The sequence below is a fragment of the Loxodonta africana genome, chromosome 18 (assembly GCF_030014295.1).
Source record: "Loxodonta africana isolate mLoxAfr1 chromosome 18, mLoxAfr1.hap2, whole genome shotgun sequence".
NCBI lineage: Eukaryota > Metazoa > Chordata > Mammalia > Proboscidea > Elephantidae > Loxodonta > Loxodonta africana.
The window spans coordinates 50,835,520-50,861,551 of record NC_087359.1 but is presented as its reverse complement, the minus strand read 5'-3'; the positions used below and the strand labels follow the sequence as shown (position 1 = coordinate 50,861,551).

The 26,032-nt window shown below is 36.5% G+C and overlaps 1 protein-coding gene across 8 annotated transcripts in view; it reads right to left on the bottom strand.

Moving 5' to 3' along the window:
- USP32 (ubiquitin specific peptidase 32) overlaps positions 1 to 26,032 on the bottom strand; it is a 205,463-nt gene that overhangs the window by 71,659 nt on the left and 107,772 nt on the right. For 7 of the 8 annotated variants that reach the window (XM_064271349.1, XM_064271351.1, XM_023553508.2 and 4 more), the window contains 6 exons: positions 19,565 to 19,696; positions 17,829 to 17,936; positions 16,064 to 16,179; positions 14,708 to 14,770; positions 11,573 to 11,656; positions 1,427 to 1,488 (listed from right to left, as the gene is read on the bottom strand). In XM_064271349.1, the coding sequence (XP_064127419.1) occupies positions 1,427 to 1,488; positions 11,573 to 11,656; positions 14,708 to 14,770; positions 16,064 to 16,179; positions 17,829 to 17,936; positions 19,565 to 19,696 (565 nt within the window). Of the gene's footprint in view, positions 1 to 1,426; positions 1,489 to 11,572; positions 11,657 to 14,707; positions 14,771 to 15,641; positions 15,724 to 16,063; positions 16,180 to 17,828; positions 17,937 to 19,564; positions 19,697 to 26,032 lie in introns of those variants that run through there. The other variant, XM_064271352.1, reaches the window with a different exon arrangement.

The window sequence follows — 26,032 nt, the reverse complement described above, 5'->3', positions numbered from 1 at the left end:
GTTGGTTTGGAGGTTTAGGTCATGGTTTCAGGAGACATCCCAGTTAACTGGCCCAATAACATGTTTAGTGCTTCTGTTCTACATGCTACTTCATTACATAGTGCCTGGGGTCTTAGGAGCTTGAAAGCAGCCATCCGAGGAACGACAATTGGTCACTATTTGCCTGGAGCAATAGAGGAAGAAGGAGAGTCAGCAAAAGAAGGAGGATACGGAACATGTGGCTGATTGCCTCCATGAACAACTGCTTCCTTTACCATGAGACCAGAAGAACTGGATGGTGCCCAGCTACCATTACTGAACATTTTGATCAAAGATTCTATAGAAGAATCCTAATCAAAAGGGGGAAAATGCAGAACGAGTTCAAATTCTCATGGCCTCTGGACTTTCTGGAGCCATGGGGGCTGGATGAACCCTGGAAACTAGTCCCTTGAGATAATCTTTAAAACATAAGTCAAAAATATCCCCTGAAGTCTTCTTAAAATCAAACAAAAATTTAGTTTAACTAGCAAAGAATGTCTGCCTTGAGCATTATGCTCTTTTAACAGCTGGTTATATGCCAACAAATTGACAATAGCAGGAACTTCAGGAGGCGGTAAGTTTATGTTAATAGGGGAGGAACAATTTAGAAAAAAAAAGGGGGGGTGAAAATGGTTGCACAACTTGAAGAATGTAATCAATGTCACTGAATTGTACATGTAGAAATGGCTGAATTGGTGTATGTTTTGCTGTGCATATTCTCAACAACAACAAAACTGGAGGGAGGGAAAATGTAAAATTTACTGAATACGTTTCTGCTGAATAAATCTCTAAGGGCAATATGCGTAAAAAAATATGTTATAGATGGCTTTTACTAATATATAAAAGCATTTTACATGATCTGGAGTGAAAAAAGAAGCAAGAAATAAAGCAGTATTTCTGAATATTTCCATTTTTGCTAAATTCTATTGTACTCATGCATATGTGTGAATATAAAAAAAAAGTCAACAGCAATTATGTGTTAATACAGGTATTTGTGGGATTACAGGTATTTTTTGTGTAGCTCTACTTTCTAATTTTTCTATAATAAGAATTTTAAAAAAATATTTCACTGAGATTTTGGTGAAAGTTTACACAGCAAGTTAGGCATGAATTGTTTTTGTAGTAAAGAAAAATTGTTATCTTTTACATGTAAAAAATTTAAATTTAGTATTCAGTGCAATTTTAATATTAAATGCAACTTAAATTCTAAATTAATCCATGCCCTTGGCTAGAAATGTGCTTTAACAAAAACATTTCAATGTGTAATTATTTTGAGAAAATGGGTTTTACTACAATGATTACAATGAAATGGGATATGCTCTCACTTTAGTAACTAATATATTTCAGGGGTTAGAAATTTCAATTATATAATGAAAAAGATACAGTTAGAGTTGAACTACAAACTTACCTAATAATTTGTCCTTCCTCTTCTGGAGTAGCTGGTCTTAACCCTAGAACTATGTGACACACCTAGGAAAAAAATAATAAACTTTATTGACTGGTAGCACTGACTAGACTGCATAATAATTCACTTTTTTTACATGAGATCTACTTTCTAAATGAGAACTTGCATTAGCAAGAGTTTTCAACTGATGGATTATTAGTAAGTATTTTAAATGTTTTTTTTTTTTTTTAATGATCCACTTAAGCAAAATTTTAACTTTAGTTTTTATGTTTTGTTTTGTTACTAAACAAACCACTGCAATGGAGGCAAACTTCTATACCTGTATATGGGACAGGAAAAAAAGAAAAAACCAAGCACTTTTCAGAATATTTCAGTAATACTCAGTATCTTAATGTAATATTTTGACAGAGGATATTATTTTCCTTCCTGAAATCTAAAAAGTCTATCATGCCACTTGAAAAGGAATGTGAAGGGGATACGAAGAGGATACAGTAGATGAGAAAATCTGAACATGACTCAAATTAAGGAAATGGTTGCTACTAATGCTGAACATGCTTTTTAAAGCTTCTTGTCCCCTCACTTGTTTACCTTCCCTAAAGACCATCACAAAAGGCTTGACACGTTTTTCAACATTTTATCATGAAAATTTTCAAACATACAGAAAAGCTGAAAGAATTTTATAGTGAATGCTCATATAATCACCACCTAGATTTTAACATTAATATGTTACTATACCTGCATCTATCTCTCAACTCACTCATCAATCCATCTTATTTTCTGAATGCATTTCAAAGTACTCGCCATTTTGAATAGGACAATCATATAGTCTACTATGCTGGGAATGACAACTTGAAGAGGAATGGTGTTGCATTCATCATCAAAAAGAATGTTTCAAGATCTACCCTGAAGTACGGCACTGTCAGTGATAGGATAATATCCATATGCCTACAAGAAGACCAGTTAATATGACTATTATTCAAATTTATGCACCAACCACTAGGGCCAAAGATGAAGAAACAGAAGATTTTTATCAGCTGCTGCAGTCTGAAATTGATCAAACATGCAATCAAGATGCATTGATAATTACTGGCGATTAGAATGCCTAAGTTGGAAACAAAGAAGAAGGATCAGCAGTTGGAAAATATGACTTTGGTGACAGAAACAATATCAGAGACTGAATGATAGAATTTTGCAAGACCAACGACTTGTTCACTGCAGATACCTTCTTTGACCAACATACATGGCGACTGTACACATGTGCCTCACCAGATAGAACACACAGAAATCAAATTGACTACATCTGTGGAAAGAGACGATGGAAAAGTTCAATATCATCAGTCAGAACAAGGCCAGGGGCCGACTGTGGAACAGACCATCAATTGCTCATATGCAAGTTCAAGCCTAAACTGAAGAAAATCAGAGCAAGTCCACGAGAGCCAAAATATGACCTTGAGTACCTCCCACCTGAATTTAGAGACCATCTGAAGAAAAGATTTGACGCACTGAACACTAGTGACTGAAGACCAGACGAGCTGTGGAATGACATCAAGGATATCATAAATGAAGAAAGCAAGAGGTCACTGAAAAGGCAAGAAAGAAAGTAAAGACCAAGATGGATATCAGAGAAGACTCTGAAACTCGCTCTCGAACGTCGAGCAGCTAAAGCAAAAGGAAGAATTGATAAAGTAAAAGAACTGAACAGAAGATTTCAAAGGGCCTCTCGAGAAGACAAAGTATTATAATGACATGTGCAAACAGCTGGAGATGGAAAACCAAAAGGGAAGAACACGCTTGGTGTTTCTCAAGCTGAAAGAACTGAAGAAAAAATTCAAACCTTGAGTTGCAAAAGTGAAGGATCTATGGGGAAAATATTAAATGACGCAGGAAGCATCAAAAGAAGATGGAAGGAATACACAGAGTCATTATACCAAAAAGAATTAGTCAATGTTCAAGCATTTCAAGAGCTGGCATATGATCAGGAACCGATGGTACTGAAGGAAGAAGTCCAAGCTGCTCTGAAGGCACTGGCGAAAAACAAGGCTCCAGGAATTGATGGAATATCAGCTGAGATGTTTCAACAAACAGATGCAGCACTGGAAGCACTCACTTGTCTATGCCAAGAAATATGGAAGACAGCTTCCTGGCCAACTGACTGGAAGAGATCCCTATTTATGCCTATTCCCAAGAAAGGTGGTCCAATCAAATGTGCAAACTATAGAACAATATCATTAATACCCCATGCAAGCAAAATTCTGCTGAAGATCATTCAAAACTGGCTGCAGCAGTATATTGACAGGGAACTGCCAGAAATTCAGGCCGGTTTCAGAAGAGGACGTGGAACCAGGGATATCATTGCTGATGTCAGATGGATCCTGGCTGAAAGCAGAGAATACCAGAAGGATGTTCACCTGTGTTTTATTGACTATGCAAAGGCATTCGACTGTGTGGATCATAACAAACTATGGATAACATTGCAAAGAACGGGAATTCTAGAACACTTAATTGTGCTCATGAGGAACCTTTACATGGATCAAGAGGCAGTTGTTTGGACAGAACAAGGGGATGCTGATTGGTTTAATCTCAGGAAAGGTGTGCATCAGCGTTGTATTCTTTCACCATACCTATTCAATCTGTATGCTGAGCAAATAATATGAGAAGCTGGACTATATGAAGAGCAGGGCACCAGGATTGGAGGAAGACTCATTAACAACCTGCATTATGCAGATGACACAACCTTGCTTGCTGAAAGTGAGGAGGACTTGAAGCACTTACTAATGAAGATCATAGACCACAACCTTCAGTATGGATTATACCTCAACATAAAGAAAACAAAAATCCTCACAACTGGACCAATGAGCAACATCGTGATAAATGGAGAACAGATTGAAGTTGTCAAGGATTTCATTTTACTTGGATCCACAATCCACAGCCATGGAAGTAGCAGTCAAGAAATCAAAAGATGCATTGCAGTGGGTAAATCTGCTGCAAAGGACCTCTTTAAAGTGTTGAAGAGCAAAGATGTCACTTTGAAGACTAAGGTGCGCCTGACCCAAGCCATGGTATTTTCAATTGCATCATATGCATGTGAAAGCTGGACAATGAAGAAGGAAGACTGAAGAAGAACTGACGTCTTTGAATTGTGGTGCTGGCGAAGAATATTGAATATACCATGGACTGCCAAAAGAACGAACAAATCTGTCTTGGAAGAAGTACAACCAGAATGCTCCTTAGAAGCAAGGATGGCGAGGCTGCATCTTACATACTTTGGACACGCTGTCAGGAGAGATCAGTCCCTGGAGAAGGACCTCATGCTTGGCAAAGTACAGGGTCAGTGGAAAAGAGGAAGACCCTCAACGAGGTGGACTGACACAATGGCTGCAACAATGAGCTCAAGCGTAACAACGACTGTAAGGATGGCGCAGGACTGGGCAGTGTTTAGTTCTGTTGTGCATAGGGTCGCTATGAGTCAGAACTCACTTGCCGGCACCTAACAACAACAACAACATTTCAAAGTAAATTGTAGACACTAGTACAGCCTTTCTCAATTACATCAGCATTACATCATTAAGTAGGTTCAATATCTGTTTACAGGTTTGTTTACCTTTTGAGGTAAATTTACATAACAATGAAATGTACAGATAACGTTTTTGAGAGTCATCCATGTTATGATTATCAGTAGCTCATTCCTCTTTACTGATGAATAGTATTCCACTGTTTGAATATACTACAGTTTGTTTATCCACTGTCCTACTGAACAGACCATCAATTGCACTTTATGCAAGTTTAAGTTGAAACTGAAGAAAATTAGAACAAGTTCACGAGAGCCAAAGTATGACCTTGAGTACCTCCCACCTGAATTTAGAGACTATCTCAAGAACTGATTTGACACATTGAACACTAATGACCGAAGACCAGATGTGGAAAGACATCATACATTTTAGAAAGCAAAAAAAAAAACCAAACCCAGTGCCATTGAGTCGATTCTGACTCATAAAGCAACAGGTCATTAAAAAGACAGGAAAGAAAAAAAAAAAAAAAAAAGGCCAAAATGGATGTCAGAAGAGACTCTGCAACTTGCTCTTGAATGCTGAGCAGCTAAAACAAAAGGAAGAAATGATGAAGTAAAAGAGCTGAACAGAAGATTTCAAAGGCCGGCTCAAGAAAACAAGGTAAAGTATTATAATGACATGTGCAAAGAGCCGGAGATAGAAAACCAAAAGGCAAGAACACACTTGCCATTTCTCAAGCTGAAAAAAACTGAAGAAAAAATTCAAGCCTCGAGTTGCAATAGTGAAAGATTCTACAGGGAAAATATTAAACAATGCAGGAAGCATCAAAAGAAGATGGAAGGAGTACAGAGTCACTACATCAAAAAGAATCGGCGGATGTTCAACCATTTCAGGAGGTAGCATATGATCAGGAACAAATGCTACTGAAGGATGAAGTCCAAGCTGCACTGAAGGCATTGGAGAAAAACAAGGCTCCAGGAATTGACAGAATACAAAGTGAGATGTTTCAACCAATAGATGCAGCGCTGGAAGTGCTCACATGTCTATGCCAAGAAATTTGGAAGACAGCTACCTGGCCAACTGACTGGAAGTGATCCATATTTATGCCTATTCCCAAGAAAGGTGATTCAGTTGAATGTGGAAATTATTGAACAATATCATTAATATCACACACAAGTAAAATGCTGAAGACCATTCAAAAGAAGCTACAGCAGTATATGGACAGGGAACATCAGAAATTCAAGCTGGATTCAGAAGAGGATGTGGAACCAGGGATATCACTGCTGATGTCAGATGGATCCTGGCTGAAAGCAGAGAATACCAGAAAGATGTTTACCTGTGTTTCATTGGCTATGCAAAGGCATTCGACTGTGTGAATCATAAAAAATTATGGATAACATTGTGAAGTACAGGAACTCCAGAGCTCTTAACTGTGCTCATGAGGAACCTGTACACAGATCAAGAGGCAGTTGTTCGCACAGAACAAGGGGATACTGTGTGGTTTAAAGTCAGGAAAGGTATGTGTGAGGGTTGTATCCTTTCACCATACCTATTCAATCTGTATAGCTAAGCAAATAATCTGAGAAGCTGGACTATATGAAGAAGAACGGGGCATCAGGATTGGAGAAAGACTTGTGAGCAACCTGTGTTATGCAGATGTCACAAAACTTCCTGAAAGTGAAGAGGACTTGAAGCACTTACTGATGAAGATTAAGACCACAGCCTTCAGCACAGATTACTCCTCAACATAAAAACAAAAATCTTCATGACTGGACCAATGAGCAACATCATGATAAACGGAGAAAGGGCTGAAGTTGTCAAGGATTTCATTTTACTTGAATCTACAACAGTCAAGAAATCAAAAGAGGCATTGCATTGGGCATATCTGCTGCAAAAGACCTCTTTTAATGTGTTGAAAAGCCAAGATGTCACCCTGAAGACTAAGGTGTGCCTGACCCAAGCCGTGCTGTTTTCAGTTGCCTCATATGCATGCGAAAGAGGGACAATGAATAACGAAGACCAGAGAAGAATTAACACCTTTGAATTGTGGTGCTGGCAAAGAATACTGAATATACCACTGACTGCCAAGAGGACAAACAAATCTGTCTTAGAAGAAGTACAACCAGAATGCTCCTTAGAAGCAAGGATGGCAAGATTACGTCTCAAATACTGTGAATGTGTTATCAGGAGGGATCAGTCCCTGAAGAAGGACATCATGCTTGGTAAAGCAGACGGTCAGGGAAAAAGAGGAAAACGCTTAACGAGATGGATTGACATGCTGGAACAATGGGCTCAAGCATAACAAGGACTGTGAAGATGGCACAGGACTGGGCAGTGTTTCATTCTGTTGTACACGGGTTTGCTATGAGTCAGAACCGATTTGATAGTACCCAACAACACCGATAGACACTGGGCTTTTGATACCTGTTTTTTGGTAAGCAAACTTAAAAAAAAAATTGAAATATAATAAAAGTGTACAAATCCTAAACATACAGCTCAATGACTTTCCACAAAGTCAACACATCTATATAAGCATCACCCAGTCAAGAAATAGAATGCTACTAGCTCAGTCAAGAAATAGACCATTACTAGCTTCCCAGAGAAGCCCTGGTGGTGCAATGGTTAGGCCTCTGATGCGAACCAAAAGTTTGCCAGTTTGAATCCACCAGCTGCTCCTTGGAAACCCTATGGGGCAGTTCTACTCTGTCCTATGGGGTTGCTATAAGTCGGAACCAACTTGATGGCACGTAACAATGCCAGCTTCCCAGAAACCCCATTTTGTGACCCTTCCCAGGCGGTACTGCACACCTTCAAAGTATTCACTGCCTTGAATTCTACCATCATAGATTTTGAACTTTTGGGTCTGGCATCTTCCACTCAATATTATGTTTTGTAATATTCACCCATGCTGCTTTGTGTAGCATTAGTTTATTCATTTTCATTGCAAGAAAGTATACCACTGTATGCATATCCATCTCCTGTTGATATAGGTATTTGGGCTATTTTCTATCTTTGGCTATTAACAAATAGTCCTTAAAAGAACATACTACTATGTCTTTTGGTGCACATATGCACAAGTTTCTTCAGGGGTAGACTTTATGGCTCACAGGATATGTATATGGTCAACTTTCGTAAATATTGCCAAACAATTTTCCAAAGTGGTTCTACCAATTTATATTCCCACAGGCAATGTACAAGAGTTCCAGGTGCTCATTGTCTTACCAACATATAATAATACATAACCACACTGCTGGGTGTCTAATAGTATTTCAAGTGTGGTTTTAATATATATTTCCATGATGACTAATGAGGTTAGTCCATTTTCATAAATTTATTAGCTATTTTGATATTCTCTTTTGTGAAATATCTTTTGAGCACTTTTATACTGTGATTCTGTTTTTTTCTTAATGATTTTTGTTGTCTGTATGCTTGGTGGCACAGTGGTTGCCAGTTTGAATCCACCAGCTGCTCCTTGGGAACGCTATGGGGCAGCTCTACTCTGTCCTGTGGGATCACTATGAGTCGGAATCAACTCTACAGCAGTGGGTTTGGTTTGGTTTTTGGTATGCCCTAGATACAAGTCTTTTGTTGGATATAGGAACTGAAGATATCTTCTTCCATTCTGTGGCTTTTCACTCTTAATGGTGTCTTGGATATAAAGAACTTCTAATATAAAGAAGTTCTTAATTTTAATGAAGTTCAACTTAACAATCTTTTCATTTATGATGAGTGCTTTCTGTGTTCTATTTAAGAATTCTTTGTGACCTCAAAGTTAGTTAGGTATCTTCCTACATTATTTTCTAGAAGCTTTACTTTTTTACCTTTCATATTTATATCTTTAATCTACCTGGAATTAACTTTTGTGTATGGTTTGGGGTAGAAATAATGATTCTTTTTTTTTTTTTTTTTCCCCACACAGATACCAACTGACCCAGCACCATTTAGTGAAAAGACCATCCCTTACTCCTTTTCTTCTGTACTGCAATATCATCTTTGTTATAAATCAAAGATCACGTATGGGTAGGTATGTTTAAGGACTCTCTATTCTGTTCCACTGGTCTAATTTAATGCAAATATCACACTGTCTTAATTGTCACTTTATAATAAGTCACAGTATCTGGTAACGTAAGTCCTCTAGCTTTGATCTTCTTCCATATTACCTTGACTATTTTTGGCCCTTTGCACATCTATACACATTTAGAATCAGCTTGTAAAGTTCCACAAAAACATGCAAGCAACAATAACGACAAAAACAAGCCTCTCGGGATTCTGATTGTGATTGCACCAAAGCTACAAGTCAACTTAAACAGAAGTGACATCTTTACAATACTGAGCCTTCCAATCCATGAATGTGGATTACTCCCTCTGTATTGGTTTTCTACAGCTGCTGTTAACAAATTACCACAAATTTAGTGGCTTAAAAAACACAAATTTATTATCTTACAGTTTCTGTAGGTCAGAAGTTGAACATAAGTCTCAATGGAGTAAAATCAAGGTCAGCCAAGCTACGTTTCCTCCTGGAGGCTCTAGGGGAGAATGATTTCTTGCCTTTTCCAGCTTCTAGAGACCACCCATATTCCTTGGCTCATGGCCCTTTCTCTTCAAAGCCAGCGATGTTGTATCTCTTTAACCTTTTTTCTGGTGTCACCCCTCTCTCTCTCTGACCACAGCCAGGAAAGGTTCTCCACTTATAAGGGCTACTGTGATCAGTATGACTCTACCTGGATAATCTCCCCATCTCAGGATCTTTAACCTAGTACATCTGCAAAGTCCCTTTTGCTATGTAAGGTAACATATTCACAGGTTCTGGGGATTAGGGTTTTTTTTTTTTGGTGGGGGCATTATTTTGCCTACCACACCCTTTAACACTTCACACTTTCTGACAAGTGCAGAGAGAGAAAACCCTGATTATGTTTGGCACACTTCCTCAGCTAAATATTAAGCACAGAGCTTACAAAAAAGCAGTGAAGACAGGGACTGTTTTCAGAATTTTAATTCTATTGACACTTCCACATGCCAGACTTAAATACCCAAAACACACAACCAAGGGTAGGATCTTGGCAAACAAAATAAGAGGATAATTCAATCTTCAATCAGTAAAGCTACCAGCTAACTCTACTAACGTTAAGACAAATACAAACAATAAAACAACTTAATGTAACCATCTGCTTATGCATATATTAAACCAGTATATAGTTTTAAAAGCCAATCTGAATATGAGATAAAGCATGTATAGGAAAATGTAATGATAAAATCTAGGTAGTGGGTATATGAGTATTCACTGTAAAAATCCTTTGGCTTTTCACACAGAAGCAAGTCTCAAATATATGCCTGTACATCACAAGTTAGAATCAGACAAAAATAGTGCTACTTCAAGTCCCTGACAAGAATGAGAAAATGGGGAAGGCAATATGAAAAATCAAACTACCATGCCACGTAAGAGCTAAAAAATGATTCAGAAATAAACTTAGGTGATCAAATGTTGGTATATTTAATATAAAAGACAAAATTAATAATAGGAAAAGAGCCTACAGAACCTATTAGTAAGGATGTTACCTAAATGAGATGAAATTAGCTGCTCAAGTTCTACTTTACCAAGCAATTCAGGTCACTTTAAAGTGATGATTTATGTAATTTTTGTACATATTTTATAAAGCTATCAACTTGAATCCCTGCTAGAAACTGATAGTGAAGCAATCAATTGCTTTAAATGAACATTTTAAGTTTACTACATTACATACGTTTTAAGTATGCAATAATTAGTCATTAGCTGTCAGAAAGAGACTGATTTTTAAGTTATTTTAACATAGCTGTCACAGACTAGCTATTTATTTAAAATGGAAGATCATGATAGATGTAAAGATACCAAACTATTCTGATCTTCACAAGAGGGCTTTTATAAGGGAAGGAAAATAAAATAAGGGGAAACTAAAACATCACTATTAAATAAATTTAAATATTTATAAAGAACTATGAAAAATGTAAAACAAATTATTCTTCAAAAATAGAGCAAGGAAACTACAGTAAAATAGTTAAAATCTGGCAAGCACTATGACTTAGTGTTTACTCCTGGCAGCTTTTCTTCCCTCTTCCCCTCAATCTTTCCTAGACCTTCCAAAGAATAAAAACTAAGAAACAGCCTTGTAGCTAAAACTCCTAACTGGAGAGATTGTACACTTTGAAAAATTTATAGTTGACTTTTTATGTTATCCTTCTGCTCACACTGCCTACTTAGTTAGGACAGGCCTTTTAAAAAGATAACAATGAAGAAAAATAGCAAATTATCATAGTTTTCGCAATTTAAAATTGTTCTCTATATGTCTACATGCTGCTCTACCATGAGTTATAAGATAAACAAACATAATCAGCTACATTTTGCTTTCCTATTTTCCATGTCATGATTTTGAGAAGCTTCAGCAGGCACTCATGCTATATCTTACCACCTTTCAGGTGGTATACAGAATAAAGCTGCGCTCTCTTTTTAATTATATGGGGTTTTGCAGCCCAGCAATGAGCTAATGTTAAGTAAATAAGATCGAGCTGAGACAGAGATGTCGTAGCTCTAGCTCCTATATAACAGAAACCGTGCAGGACTACTGGTACTACTACCGCCTGGACCTGTCATTTATTATCAACGTACCTGGAAAAGGAGATTCAAAAATTCATTGGCAAGAACATTTTTCACACTCCAGATCTGATAGTCTTCCAGAGTAAGGTGGCCCATCTAAAAGAGAGAAAACGTTCATAAAGATCTTGTGTTAAGAATGCCCTCATTTTTTATAGCATTGGAATCAATGCTGGTTGATTGAACTTATATTAGTCATTTCTCTAAAAGCAAACCAATAATTTTCAGTAGCTGCTATACGTTTATCTGAAAAAGTAGGCCAGCTAGCACAAGTTTAAAAATGACAAAACTTTTACAAGTGCTATCTGTAACTCTGTTAAAGCAGTTAATGGTAATGGGGATAATGTATCATCAACAATCTCCTTTCTCCAATAAGACATGGGAAATAACTCAAAATAGCTTCTGCTTCAAGGGTTACCTATGGAAAACCACTAGAGGCTCTGGGTAGGCAAAAAGGAGTATTTAATAATTTTGAGGAGTCCCTGCGTGGTGCCAACAGTTAATGTGCTCGGCTGCTAACCAAAAGGTCGGAGGCTCAAGTCTACTCAGAGATGCCTTGGAAGAAACGCCTGGTGATCTATTTCTGAAAAATCAACCACTGAAAATCCTATGGAGCACAGTTCCACTATAACTCATACAGGCCGCCATGAGATGGAGTCAACTAAATGGCAACTGGTATTGGTTAATCATTCTGAAACCAAAAATCAGAGTTTCTGAATCATGCTCTTTCATCCTAATACTAGGAAACCCTGGTGGCGCAGTGGCTAAGTGCTATGGCTGCTAACCAAAAGGCTGGCAGTTCAAATCCACCAGGCATTCCTAGGAAACTAAGGGGCAGTTCTACTCTGTCCTACGGGGTCACTATGAGTCAGAATTGACTCATTGGTAATGGGTATGGTATGGTATATCTAATACTTGTCAAAGAAGGATATTCTGGCAACATTATCACACTTCTTAGAGATTTGACAGAATCTAACGCACTGGGTTTTTTAATGAATATTTATATCATGTTTTCCTAAAATACAACTGAACATTACTTTTATAAACTGAGTAACGTGACATTTTTGTAGTGTCAAGATGTATCAAAAATTGCATATAGAAGCCAATATACTTTTCTCGCCAGGCAAAAATAAAACCAAATGTTTTTACTTCATGTGCTCAATCATTACCTAACAATCCTAGATGAATAATAATGTTCTTAGCTTTTACTATTTAATGATAACAATGATGTTCTCTTAACATTATTTACCCTCATTTTCTTTTATGTCTCAAATATGATGGCAGTGTGCACTATTAACAAGGAAAATTACAGGAAGACATTTTTTAAAAGAAAAAAAGCTGACTTGTAGGAAAAAAGTTGCATTATAATCAAACAAGTGAGATGCGAGGGATTTAGTAGTTAAAAAAATCTTCCAAATGACAGGTGTAGAAACAAACTAAAGAGAATGGAAGAGAAACAAAAGCTCCAATTTCTTCATTTTTTTTCTTTACACAAATAAATAAGTGCACTTTCAAAAAGCAGAAGGCAGAAAGAGGGAGCAGGTAAGCCACTTTAGACTATGACTAACATTGGATTATACTATCTTTCTCATCATGGTCACTGTTTAAAATTGTTTGGTTCACCTATAACAAAGAGGAAGTACTATGAGGAGTTTTTTTCAAATACAGCATGAGAAATTGAAAACACCTGGATGCATAACGCATGATGCCCAAAAAGAGCTCTCTGACTTGGGGGCTTGTTCATTTCATACTACCATGTTATCAGAACTCTCAATTACTTCCATAACCACCCATCTTTAGTATTCCTCTTGCCTTTGAAAATAGCTCTTTGACCATAGCAATACGATTTAAAAGATACAGGAATAAATCATGGCATACTCATAATGGAACACTAAATTTTTTTTTTTTTTTATGCAGAGGCTGAAAAGACTGAAATCAAATCTCTACATATGTTATTTTATACTCAGCACATACTAAAAACCAAACCAAACCAGCTGCTATCCAGTTGATTCTGACTCATAGAGACCCTATAGGACAGAACAGAATTGCCCCGTCACAGAGCAGTTGGTGGATTTGAACTGCTGATCTTTTGGTTAGCAGCCAAGCTCTTAACCACAGCGCAGCTAGGGCTCCACCCAGCACATACCCACTGCCTTCGAGTCGATTCCGGCTCATAGCAACCCTATAGGACAGAGTAGAACCACCCCAGAGGGTTTCCAAGGAGCGCTTGGTGGATTTGAACTGCCGATCTCGTTTGGCAGCCATAGTACTTAACTACTACGCCACCAGGGTTTCCGACCTAGCACATGGAACGTGCTTAATAAATAATCGTGAAATTTAGAAAAATGCTGATTTATTGTTAAAAGAAAAAAAAGCTACAGAATGGCTTATATAGTATTATTCAGTTTTTAAAACATAAAACACAGAATAGAAGCAAATTTATCCGACCATTGATACAGTATATCCCTTTGTTCCTCCATATTCAGAACAATATTTAATTCTATTATTCTAATTTAATTCATAAAAAAACCAGAGGATCTGCAGCACTGCCATGTAATGTTTATACCTCAGGCATAGGTGGTAAAGAGGAATGTGTGCCATATAGCTTAATGGCAGATGAGCTCTGGTAAAGTTCTATGGAATTTTACACTGAACAATCAGGACTAAAATTCGAGGAGCTAAAGATATCCTTATGCTCCCTCCCAGTTAATCCCTCAACCCATAAAATCACTATTCTTTTATTACCTTTTGTGAGTTTCGTCTGTCCTTGAAAGTTCATATAAATGGAATCATACAGTATGTATACCTTTGTGTCATTTCTTTCACTCAATATAATGTTAGCCTTTATCGGAACTTATTAAGATGCGATAAATAAATTATAAATTATAGCTATCCAGGGTTATGTCTATTTCTTATAAAATGATTACAATAGGCTTATGGTACTTTTATATATCTTACTTTTAATAAAGTTATTTAAAGATGGGATGGATTATCTTCAGAGACAATGCGGAGGCATTTTAATCACAGGCCCAGACAAGTACCTGGTGAATATGATGCAGAAGACATTCAAGCACTCATACAAGCTACACACCCCAACTCAGAGTGCGTGGTATTTTTAGAAAAGGATAAACTAGTCCTAGCTAGACTCACCTTTGTGGTGTCATGTGTATTCAATATGCCTTCTACAATGTCAGATAGATCCGTGTGTAATTCCTTTAAAAACAGCAACCCAGAGGAGTAATTAGAAAAGAGTGAATGGATAACATTTTTATTTTATTATTTAGTGGCTAATGTGTACTGTATTTTGGTCAAGTTCCTTCCCCACCCCTAAATTACCATAAATAGATTCTTATATTTGCTTAAAAAAAAAAAATTAAGGGGGAGGGGAAATCACTAACTAGACAGTAGACAAGGATCTACTTCAGTGAAGCGAAGGACAACATACAATACAGGGAAAGTCAGCACAATGGGACCAAAGCAAAAGCAAAGAAGTTTCCTGGACACATTCAAACACTCTGAGGGACAGAGTTGCTCGGGCTGGGGCCCATAGTTTTGAGGGACATCTAGGTCAACTGGCATAATATAGTTTATTAAGAAAATGTTCTACATCCCACTTTGGTGAGTGGCGTCTAGGGTCTTAAAAGCCTGTGAGTGTCCATCTAAGATACACCAATTGGTTCCATCCCACTCTGAGCAAAGGAGAATGAAGAAAACCAAAGATACAAGGAAAATACTCCCCAAAGGACTAATGAACCAAATGAACCTGAGACTCCACCAGCCTGAGACCAGAAGAACTAGATGGTGCCTGGCTATCACCAATGATCACCTTGACAGGAAACACAACAGAGAGTCCCAGACAGAGCAGGAGAAAAACGTAGAACACAACTCAAATTCACACAGAAAGACCAGACTTAATGGTCTGACACAGACTGCAGGAAACCCTGAAATTATGGCCCCTGGACACACTGTTAACCCAGAACTGCAACTATTCCTGAAGCCCACTCTTCAGACAAAGATTAGATAGGACTATAAAACAAAAAATAATACACATGAGGAATGTGCTTCTTAATTCAATAAGACATACGAGACCAAATGGGCAGCTCCTGTCCAAAAGCAGAATGAGAAGGCAGAAAGGGACAGGAAATGGTCGAATGGACACAGGGAACCTGGGATGGAAAGGGGAAGTGTGCTGTCACATTGTGGGGGTTGCAACTCATGTCACAAAACAGTATGTGCATAATTTTTTGAATGAGAAATTTTTTTTTAAATCAGGACAGTTTTGTTTCGTTCTTACTTTATACAGTAAGTTTAATTTATTAAATTTTCTAAGCCAAAATGAATTAAATTCTTCTCAATTTTGCATCAATAACTATGAACATTTTAAATAACATAATACAGTAACAAAAAGCAATAAAAAATCCTTTTTTCCTTTTTAAAAAAAAATTCTCCAGTCTATTTTCCTACTGGGAATTTACATGCAACAAGATGCATACACTTAGAACTTACAGGGATATCATCAGTGCGGTTGTCCTTCCAGACCTCTAAAAGGGCAACGACCATGTCTCTCAGTTCAACCCTGGAGAGAACTCCATCACGGTCAACATCAAACACCTTGAAGCAAACTAAGAAAAAAAACAAAACAAGACTCTTACAGAGGGAAGTTATTTTTGTATGCTGAAGTACCATACATTTGCTGGAAGCTGCCTCAGTATAACTACTTACTTTCGTAAGCGAGTATATTCTGGATTAAGTTCTCACCTTGGGCAGACTATAATACGTCATTAAGTCCTCTGAGCTTGCAGGATTTTCTGCACATACTTCATAGATTGATCTCTCTAAATCATGATCCAGGTTGGGGTGCCCTATCCTTCAGCTAAATCTAGAGCTAAATTACTTGCAAACCAGAAAGAAAGGGCCATGTCACCACATAAAATATATTACAACAAATCACAGGTTTTGAGGACGTAATCCAAACCCTTAAATTTATTTCTAACATTTAAAAATGATCACTGCAGAGATTTTTCTTGTAATGCTGGAAATATTCCATCTACATTAAGAATCAATAACAATAAGCTGGTGTAAAGATAGCCTGCTTTGCCTCTCCAATACAAGTAATGTACACTCAATTGTTTGTATAGATCAATTTCAGTTCTTCAGTGAAGTTCATATACAACATGCTAAGAATTACAAAATCAGCATTTTGCTAATTAACTCCAAGTGAATCACTCTAGCTTGTTAACTTCCATTAGTCCATCAGTAAAAAAGAAACTGAAAAAATAAAAAATTTGTAAAGGACAGTAATTAACCTCAGTTGAGAAGCAGAGATGTCAGTCTCCTTATTTAACATTAGAGCTTTAATGAAAACAATCGCGTTGGTTAAATATGGCTCAAGGTTAAATGCTGCATTAAGTTTTACTTTATATCAAGGTTAATATTTAAATAAGATTTAATAATCTATCATAAAGCCAAATAGGAGTAATGCCATATAATCAGGGAATTAGAAAAGAAATCTCAATGTATAAGATTAAAAAATTATCTATTTCACGTAATCCCACGATAGAATAATTACACTATTAAATCAACTGAGTGTATCATAGTACAATATTACTAAGATCAAAATATCAATTAATGCTTCTGAAATAGGCAACATTTGTGAAGATGTATTTTTGAAAGACACCAAGATAATGCCCTTAATAAATATATTTGAATTAGGCTCTAATTAAATGCAAACTACTCCATTTTCTCAAATATTGCTTAGATTTAGTAATATACTTATCCTTAAAAATTATGCTATAATAACATTTTAGCTAGGTTAAAAATATCATTTTAATGTTTACTAAAATTGTGCATTCATTGTAAATTTCATTTGCCAATAAAATATTAAAATATGCAAGTGACAGAAAATGAGTTATATATCAAATTATGCAAGACACAAAATTCTCCAAATAGGCTCCCAGAAAATATTTCCTAAAGACTAAAAATTTTCAAATCCATCATGGCTGATTTGGTTTTATTTATCATGAATTTCAGATTCATCAGGAGAATCAACACTGTTATTTATAGTAAAGATCCCAGACTACTCCACAGTGAAAAAGAACAGATGACTGATTCCTTAGACTGACCTTAGTAAAAGCTCAACATGAGATACTATTTGTCAACCTGACAAAGTTACGAAAATTCAAGCCTGAATCCACAATAATTATACATGTATAAATGCTGATTTTCTCTTTGCATAGTTTGCAATTTGTGAGACAATGTTTAATACACTTACATTTTTGTCTTTCAGCCAGGGGTCCCCTGCAACAGGCTGATAACCCACAAGATATCTCCTTAAAATCTATGTGATTGTCACGATTTTCATCAAAAGCATTAAACAAACCTGTAAAATAGGGAAGAGACAACATAAACTACGCCCAAAAAACTTCCTAATATTAATACTAACATGCCTGTGAAAGGAAGTATAACTCCTTTTCACAAACTGGCTGAATAAAAAAGAATGTTAATCAGTCGTTCCCACCGTCTCAGGAAGTATGGCTTTCTTTTTTCTCTTGGCATAATTATAATTGAGACTTAGCATGCTTGCAAAAAAATATATCACTATCCTTTAGTGTCTGGTTATATCTGTCTTTATCTTAAATTAATTCTAATTTTTAAAATGGCTATAATATATAAAAAAATAAAAATTGATAAATAAAAGAATACTGAAAGATACACTGTGATGTTATCTTTCATGCTACAAAGCTCCTTCATGAAGCAGAGAAAAATAACACAATGTATTACGAGAGAAAGAGATTCTCTACCATAATGACTTCTTTGTACTTGTTAATTTTTTGCACATGAGTATGTTAAATCCCAGAGATGAAGGGGAATTTATAGATAATTTAATCCTGTGGTTTTTAAATTAAAAAAAAAAAAACAAAAAACTGATTTTCTTTTCCCAAATGAAATGATTATCAATTTCTAACTCTGAAAAGGTAAAAACACAACTGCACTGCTGGTGTTGGTAGTGGCCGATGCCCAATCTGCTCTGGCTTCCCTGACAAGTACTTCTGAAGTACCCCAGGAATCTGAAGGATACGGATTGTGCGTTCCAAGGATCTAATGCAGGGTATTCAATTTAAAGATTAGAAAACTAAAGCTCAGAGGATACCAACTGGAATCAGAACCCAGGTATTCAGATTCTAAATACGGCTTTTGTGTTATCACCTGCAATTACACACTATTCTTTATTTTAAAAAAAAAAAAAAGCAATTAAGAAGTTTACCGCTAGACGGGACCTCAGAAATGATTTAGTCCAATGGTTTTTAAACCTCTTCTGTGGGGGAAGGATATAGCATTGATTCCTTCTTATGTAAAACAGAAAAAAAGTGGAGGCACTCTAGCTGAGGAACAGGTAGGGTTGTATGTGGAAACCTGGAGTTCTGCCCATTCAGTAATCACCACCCAAATCCCTGCACCAGCTACTGAGGCACCTCATTGGAACACAATTTTATAGCACTGACTTAGTCAAACTCATTTTGACCAAGATATTAAGGTGCAGAAAGCTAAACTGATTTATGAAAGGTTGCTGTTGCTGCTGTTGTATGTTCTCCAGCCAATTCTGACTCATAGTGACCCTGTAGGACAGAGTAGAACTGCCTCACAGGGTTTTCTAAACTGTAATCTTAACAGGAGTAGATCACCAAGTCTTTTCTCCCACAGAGCTGCTGGTAGGTTTGAATCCCGGACCTTTTGGGTAGCAGCCAAGTACTTAACCACTGTGCCACCAAGGCTCCTTTATGCAACGTTACACAGGTATAATGTGAAGGCCTAGAGTAGAATACAATCTTAATTCCCCTTTTAGTTTTTCTCCACTCCACTCCACTCCACTATTTGCAACAAACTTGCAAGCCTACAGCAGTGTTACCTTTAAAATGCATTGGTTAGTGTTAGAATGTGGTTAGATATAAGAGATGAGCTCAGGCGTGTTTACCAATAAACATTTGTAGAAAATGGAGTAATTCCTACCTTCACTCAGAGATGGACGAATAGGTGGTGAAACCAATGGGCCAAATGTCTCTAAATCAAATCGTCCAGTCCGGGATTGTGCCTTCAGCAACCAGTAGCGTTTCTCCAGATCAATGATGTCTGATTCCTCCACTGAGAATCAAATCAAACACGATTCTAAAATCTCAGACCTCTCTTCTGGGAAATTAGCTCATCTTGATAATGTAACTTCTAAGGATATATTTTAATTTCATGATTCAATAGCAAAAAATAATCACTACCCCCCCCAAAAACTCTGAAAACAAAATACACTATCTAAAAAGGTAAGAAAATTAAATCCAAATAAACAAAAAAGTAAAAGGCTTTAAAGTCAGAAAAAAAATCTGTAATGTTCCATTAAGTAGGCTGCTTAAATCCAACATGTAAAATAATATACAACCAAGTTGTTTCCTTTAGGCTTCCCACACCACATTAACAGAAGAAATGATGATGTAAAAGAGCTGAACAGAAGACTTCAAAGGGCAGATCAAGAAGACAAAGTAAAATATTATAATGACATATGCAAGGACCTGGAGTTAGAAAATCAAAAGGGAGGAACGCATTCAACATTTCTCAAGGTGGAAGAAAAAACTCAAGCCTCGAGTTGCGATACTGAAGAATTCTATGGGCAAAATACTGAATGACACAGGAAACATCAAAAGAAGATGGAAGGAATATACAGAGCCTTTGGACCAAAAGCAATCGGTTGATGTTCAACCATTTCAGGAGGTAACATATGACCAAGAACCAACTGTATTAAAGGAAGACGTCCAAGCTATACTGAAGGCATTGGAGAAAAACAAGGCTCTAGGAATTCAGATGTTTCAACAAATGAATGCTCTACTGTAAGCACTCACTTGTCTACGCCAAGAAATTTTGGAAGACAGCTACCTGGTCAACCAACTGGAAGTGATCTATATTTGTGCCCATTCCAGAGAAAGGTGATCCAAGAGAATGCAGAAATTATTGAATAATATCATTAATACCACAGAAGTAAAATTCTGATGAAAATAATTCAGAAATGGTTGCAGCAGTACACCGAGACAGGGAACTGCCAGAAATTCAAACCAGATTCAGGAGAGGGTGTAGAGCAAAGGATATCATTACTGATGGCAGATGGATCTTGGCTGAAAGCAGAGAATACCAGAAAGATGTTTACTTGTGTTTTGTTGACTATGCAAAGGCATTCAACTGTGTGGATCATAACAAATTATCGATTACATTGCGAAGAATGGGGATTCTAGAACACTTAACTGTGCTCATGAGAAAACTGTACTTAGACCAAGAGGCAGTTGTTCTAAGAAAACAAGGGGATACCACGTGGTTTAAAGTCAAGAAAGGTGTGCGTCGGGGTTGTATTCTTTCACCATACTTATTCAATCTGTATGCTATACAGATAATCTAAGAAACTAGACTATTTCAAGATGAGCATGGCATCAGGATCCCGGGAAGACTCATTAACAACCTGTGATACACTGATTATACAACCTTGCTTGGTGAAAGCGAAGAGAACTTGAAGCACATGCTGGTGAAGATCTGACTACAGCTTTCAGTATGGATAATATCTCAACATAAAGAAAACAAAAATACTCACAACTGGACCAATAAGCAACATTATGATAAACAGAGCAAACACTGAAATTGCCAAGGATTTCGTTTTACTTGGATCCATAATCAACGCCCATGGAAGCAGAAGTCAAGAAATCAGAAGATGTATTACATTGGCCAAATCTGCTGCAAAAGAGTTCTTTAAAGTGTTTAGAAACAAAGATGTCACTTTGAGGATTAAGGTGCACCTGATCCAAGCCATGGCATTTTCAATTGCCTCACATGCGTGAGAAAGTGGAACAATGAATAAGGAAGACCAAAGAAGAATTGATACCTTTGAATTACGGTGCTGGCAAAGAATACTGAGGCGCAGGACCAGGCAGCGTTTCGTTCTGTCGTATACAGAGTCGCTATGAGTTGGAACTGACTATACGGCACCTAATGCCAACAACTGACAAAACAGTAATGGGCTGTCTGTTTTTGTTGTTTAACAACACCACCACCACGTTGTCTGTACTCAGTGTAGGTAATTTTCGATCTTTATTTTCGATGTAAAGTTTCTGTGTACATCTTCTCTTCCTAATAGACCGTAAACATCGTAACAGCAGGATCAAATGTTTGATTCATTCTGTCAATATGATGACTCACTTAAACATTCAATACTTATTAAATAAATGCAAAAAAAAGGTAAAAAAGTGTTACAAATAAGAATGTTAATAAATGACAAAGCAGATGCATTAGTATTCAAAATGTGATAGGCAATACGGAAATCAGGATTCAGTTACTAATTTGATTTGGGGGGCGGCAGTCTGTGAGAAAGGAGCCCTGGTGGTGCAATGGTTAAGTGCTTGACTGCTAACAGAAAGGTTAACCAGAACCCAGTGCCGTCGAGTGAGTAGGAATCGTAAGGTTGGTGATTTGAATATAGCCAGTGGCTCCGTGGGAGAAAGACCTGGCAACCTACTTCCATAAAGATTTAAAAAAAAAAAATTTTTTTTTTTTTTTACTCCCATAAAGATTACAGCCTAGAAAATCCTATGGGGCAGTTCTACTCTGTCACACAGGGTCACTATGAGTCAAAATCAACTCAGCAACACCTACAAACAACATTTAAGTTAGTAAAAAAAAAAAAAATCTATTTTAATTAAATCACTTATGAGTTCTTCTCAGAATATCAAAAGGAAAAGCATATTTTAAAAAATAAATATTTTATATACATAGTATATTTATAGGAAGTACTCATGAAGGAGCATTAATTCTACTTTGAGCTAGTTAGTCACCGTCACTGAAAAACAAATGTTTTTGTGGTAACCAGAAAAACTACAAAGGAGGTAAGCAAACTGAATACACTGGATCCATGCCACTTTTGTCCAGACTATCCTAGCTTTAAGAAAACTGGACACTTACATGAAAATACACAAAAAGAACAAGAATAAAATGTGAGAAGTGGTAAGCAAAACAGGTTTATGGCAAATGTTTCTGAGCTGAGTTTACAAACTCCCATTTTTAAAATACTCTTTGAATGCAATCATTCAACCTCATTGTGTGTTGCAATGAGAGAACAAACCAATAATAATGTGATACAAAACAATGAGCTGTCTCAGAACTCTTATCTTACTACTGTTTCGTCCACTTTCTAATTGTCACTTATTGAAATAAAAAATATAAAATGTATGTCCTTTGCAAAGTTTGAAAAAATACCGTTAAGTGGGCAATTTAGCAATAAAAAAATAATGCACAAACAACATACTTTTTTGTTTGGTTTTAGTTTTTAAACCTTGCTTTCAGGATTCAGGATTTCTTCCATCTCTTTCCTACTAACTCATTCATGGTAATAAATACACGTGACATCCAGCACAAGATTCACTTCCTTAAATAAAAAAACAAAACATCTTCCCATCTCACCTCCCACCACCCCCCCAAAAAAGTAAAAACAAAATATTTACCAACCTCTTTCTAATTAGGTCATTCTTTTATTTTGCCTATCTTTAGCTTTCAACACACAGGCTACGCCTAAACCAATCACTAGTTAATGCCCTTACCAGCGAATTCAGTATTTTCACATCTTTGTGAATTCCACGGATTCTTCTAAGTCATTTAAGGAATCCCCTACAGTTGTACTTTCCGTGCTAAAGCCGAGGAATATGGCTTCCCAGTAAAAGGTCCATGACCCAGCACTGAGAACAGAAAGGCCCTATGGCTGGAGAGCCAAGGATGGCTAACACTGGAGAATGGCTAACCTTGGAAAACCAGTTGTGAAGGAGCGGAAGGATCAGCAGAAAAACACCAAAGAAAGAAAAGTTCCTAGCACCAATGATTGGATTTGTGATCAAAAAGAAAACAACATGCATTCAAACTTAATCTATTCCTTTGCTGCTTTACTTTTTGGGGAAAATCTACTCCCTCAGCAAGAAAATTCAGATACGGCAAAGACGATATGTGCATTTGTACTGTATTTGTAAAGAAAGGACCATAATCATGAAAAGCGGTGAAAAAAAAGAAAACATATATCCCACCGACTTCCATAAAATTTTTTAAAAGAAATTATCTTCCTTTTGTTTGTCCTTCAAGGGACTCTCAGCACTTAAGTTTCTCTGTCTTACCCTACTCTGGCAGTCATTATGTCTAAAACCTCAGAGTGGGGTTTGTACTTAAAGAATGTGGTAAATTCTACTGAAAGCAAAAAATCCTGCACTGGGAATACAGAATTTTGCACATATTATCACACTCCAGAAGAACTGAGAGTCTTAGAAATAAACAATTCTCCTATAGTAGAAAGAAAGTTCATGAGAAAGACTACATCGGTCATAGCTGAAAACAAGAAAGACCTGGGGTCAAGTACACTGACTCCAAGTAGTCCCCATTTTACCGAGAATACGCTCCTGAAAAGTTCTTAACTTAGCCAACCCTAGATAGTCTTTCTACCACTCATCTGTCAGTTGTGGTACTGTGGTAGCTTGGACATTGTTGTGATGCTGGAAGCTATGCCACCGGTATTTCAAGTATCAGGAGGGTCACCCACGGTGGACAGGTTTCAGCACAGTTTCCCAACTAGGGCAGACTGAGAAGAAGGACCTGGTAATCCACTTCTGAAAAGATTGGCCAGTAAAAACCTTATAGATAGCAGCGGAACACAGTAGATTGACATAGTGGCTGCAACAATGGGCTCAAACATAGCAGTGATTGTGAGGATGGCGCCGGACTGGGCATTGTTTCATTCTGTCGTATGTGGGGTCACAATGAATTGGAACTGGCTTGATGGCACCTAACAACAACTGAACAGTCTTAATGATCCATGGAACCAATGAAGACGGATTCTAACAGCAATATCAAGTTACCTTACATTTTTCTTTTCAGCATTTAAAAGGAACTAATTACTTACTAATTATATTACTAAGGGTAATTATAAACAACTGAGTGATAAGGTTAACATATTTCAAGTTAAAAAATAGAAATCTGTTTTGTTACACATACATTTAGCACAAATTAAAAAGAAAAGGCAATCAACTTTCATTATCTTTACTAGGCTTCTATATTAATTATCTATGTCACTTTAACCTTGGGAAGGAGCAAGAGAAATTAGCACCTGTTATTTTATTAGCATTTAGTGAACTCACTAAACCAAACATTATTTCTCCATATCACAGACCAAAGTTTCTCAACCTTGACACTACAGACATTTTGGATCAAGTAATTTTTTTTTGCAGGGGTGAAAATAATCCCGTTTATTGCAGGATGTGTAGCAGCAATACCTGATCTCTATCCACTAGATGCCAGTGGCAGCCTCCTAGCTGTAACAGCCAAAAAATGTCTCCAGACACTGTCAAATGTTCCCTGGGAGACAAAATCGTCCTCAGTTGAAAACCTTTGCCACAGACACATTTATAAAAGATGCTGGGAAGTGATCTGTAAAAGAACTTATTTTCATAATGTCTACAAAATATATCCATTTGTACTGATTAGAATGCTAAATAAATTAACATTAGAAAATAAACCTTCCAAGGCATCAAAAGCTCAATACTATACTGAATTTTAGATTTGTTTCATCCATTTTAAACGAAATCACTACTGAAAACAACTTAGACATAATTCTGAGGATCTGAGTGCTATTATAACTGGATCTGTGATCAGAAAAACCAGTATTTTTCAGTAAACCACTGACAGAAGTAAATCAAAGACTAAAAATTAAGTCACTAAAATCTTAACAATACAGGTTGTGAACAATAAAGATTTTTAAGCTTATAGTATTTTCATTTCTAATGTAATTACAAAAACGTTCCTTTATCAAAGGAGACTGATACACCTGACTCATATTTGTACTGTGACCTTTTATGTAAGAAGTTTTAAACATGTTCTTTATATTATTCCTCTGTTCAATTATCAAAATAAAGTATAAATGTAACTTACTTATTTGAAATGCTATTTTAATTCTGCAAATAGAGGGGAAACAAAACATGGGTAGTAGAAATTATTAAATCGTTTCTAAAGCCTTTGATATGCTTTCTTATACCTGTGTATTAACCTTAATAATAAAAGTAATTTTATAATTTCATTATTGAATATCTGGAAAACACAGAAAGGGAATCTGTATCACAACTAATGCTACCATCCTAAAACAACCATTAATATTTTTGTCAGTCTTTTTAAAACATGTTACACCTAAAAATAGCTTGATTTAAAATTGTATTACTTAATGCACTTATTACATTAATAACACATTTTATTGCATGAAAAATACTGAAAATGTCAGTAACCAAAAAGAGAAAAAAGAAAACATATAATTGCATGTTTTTGCCTACCTGTAATTATAATATTACTTATATTTAATTGAATGTGATCTGGGTTATTTGGGAAGCTAATTTTTATTTTTTTTTCATTGTACTTTATTGAAAAGTCTACAGA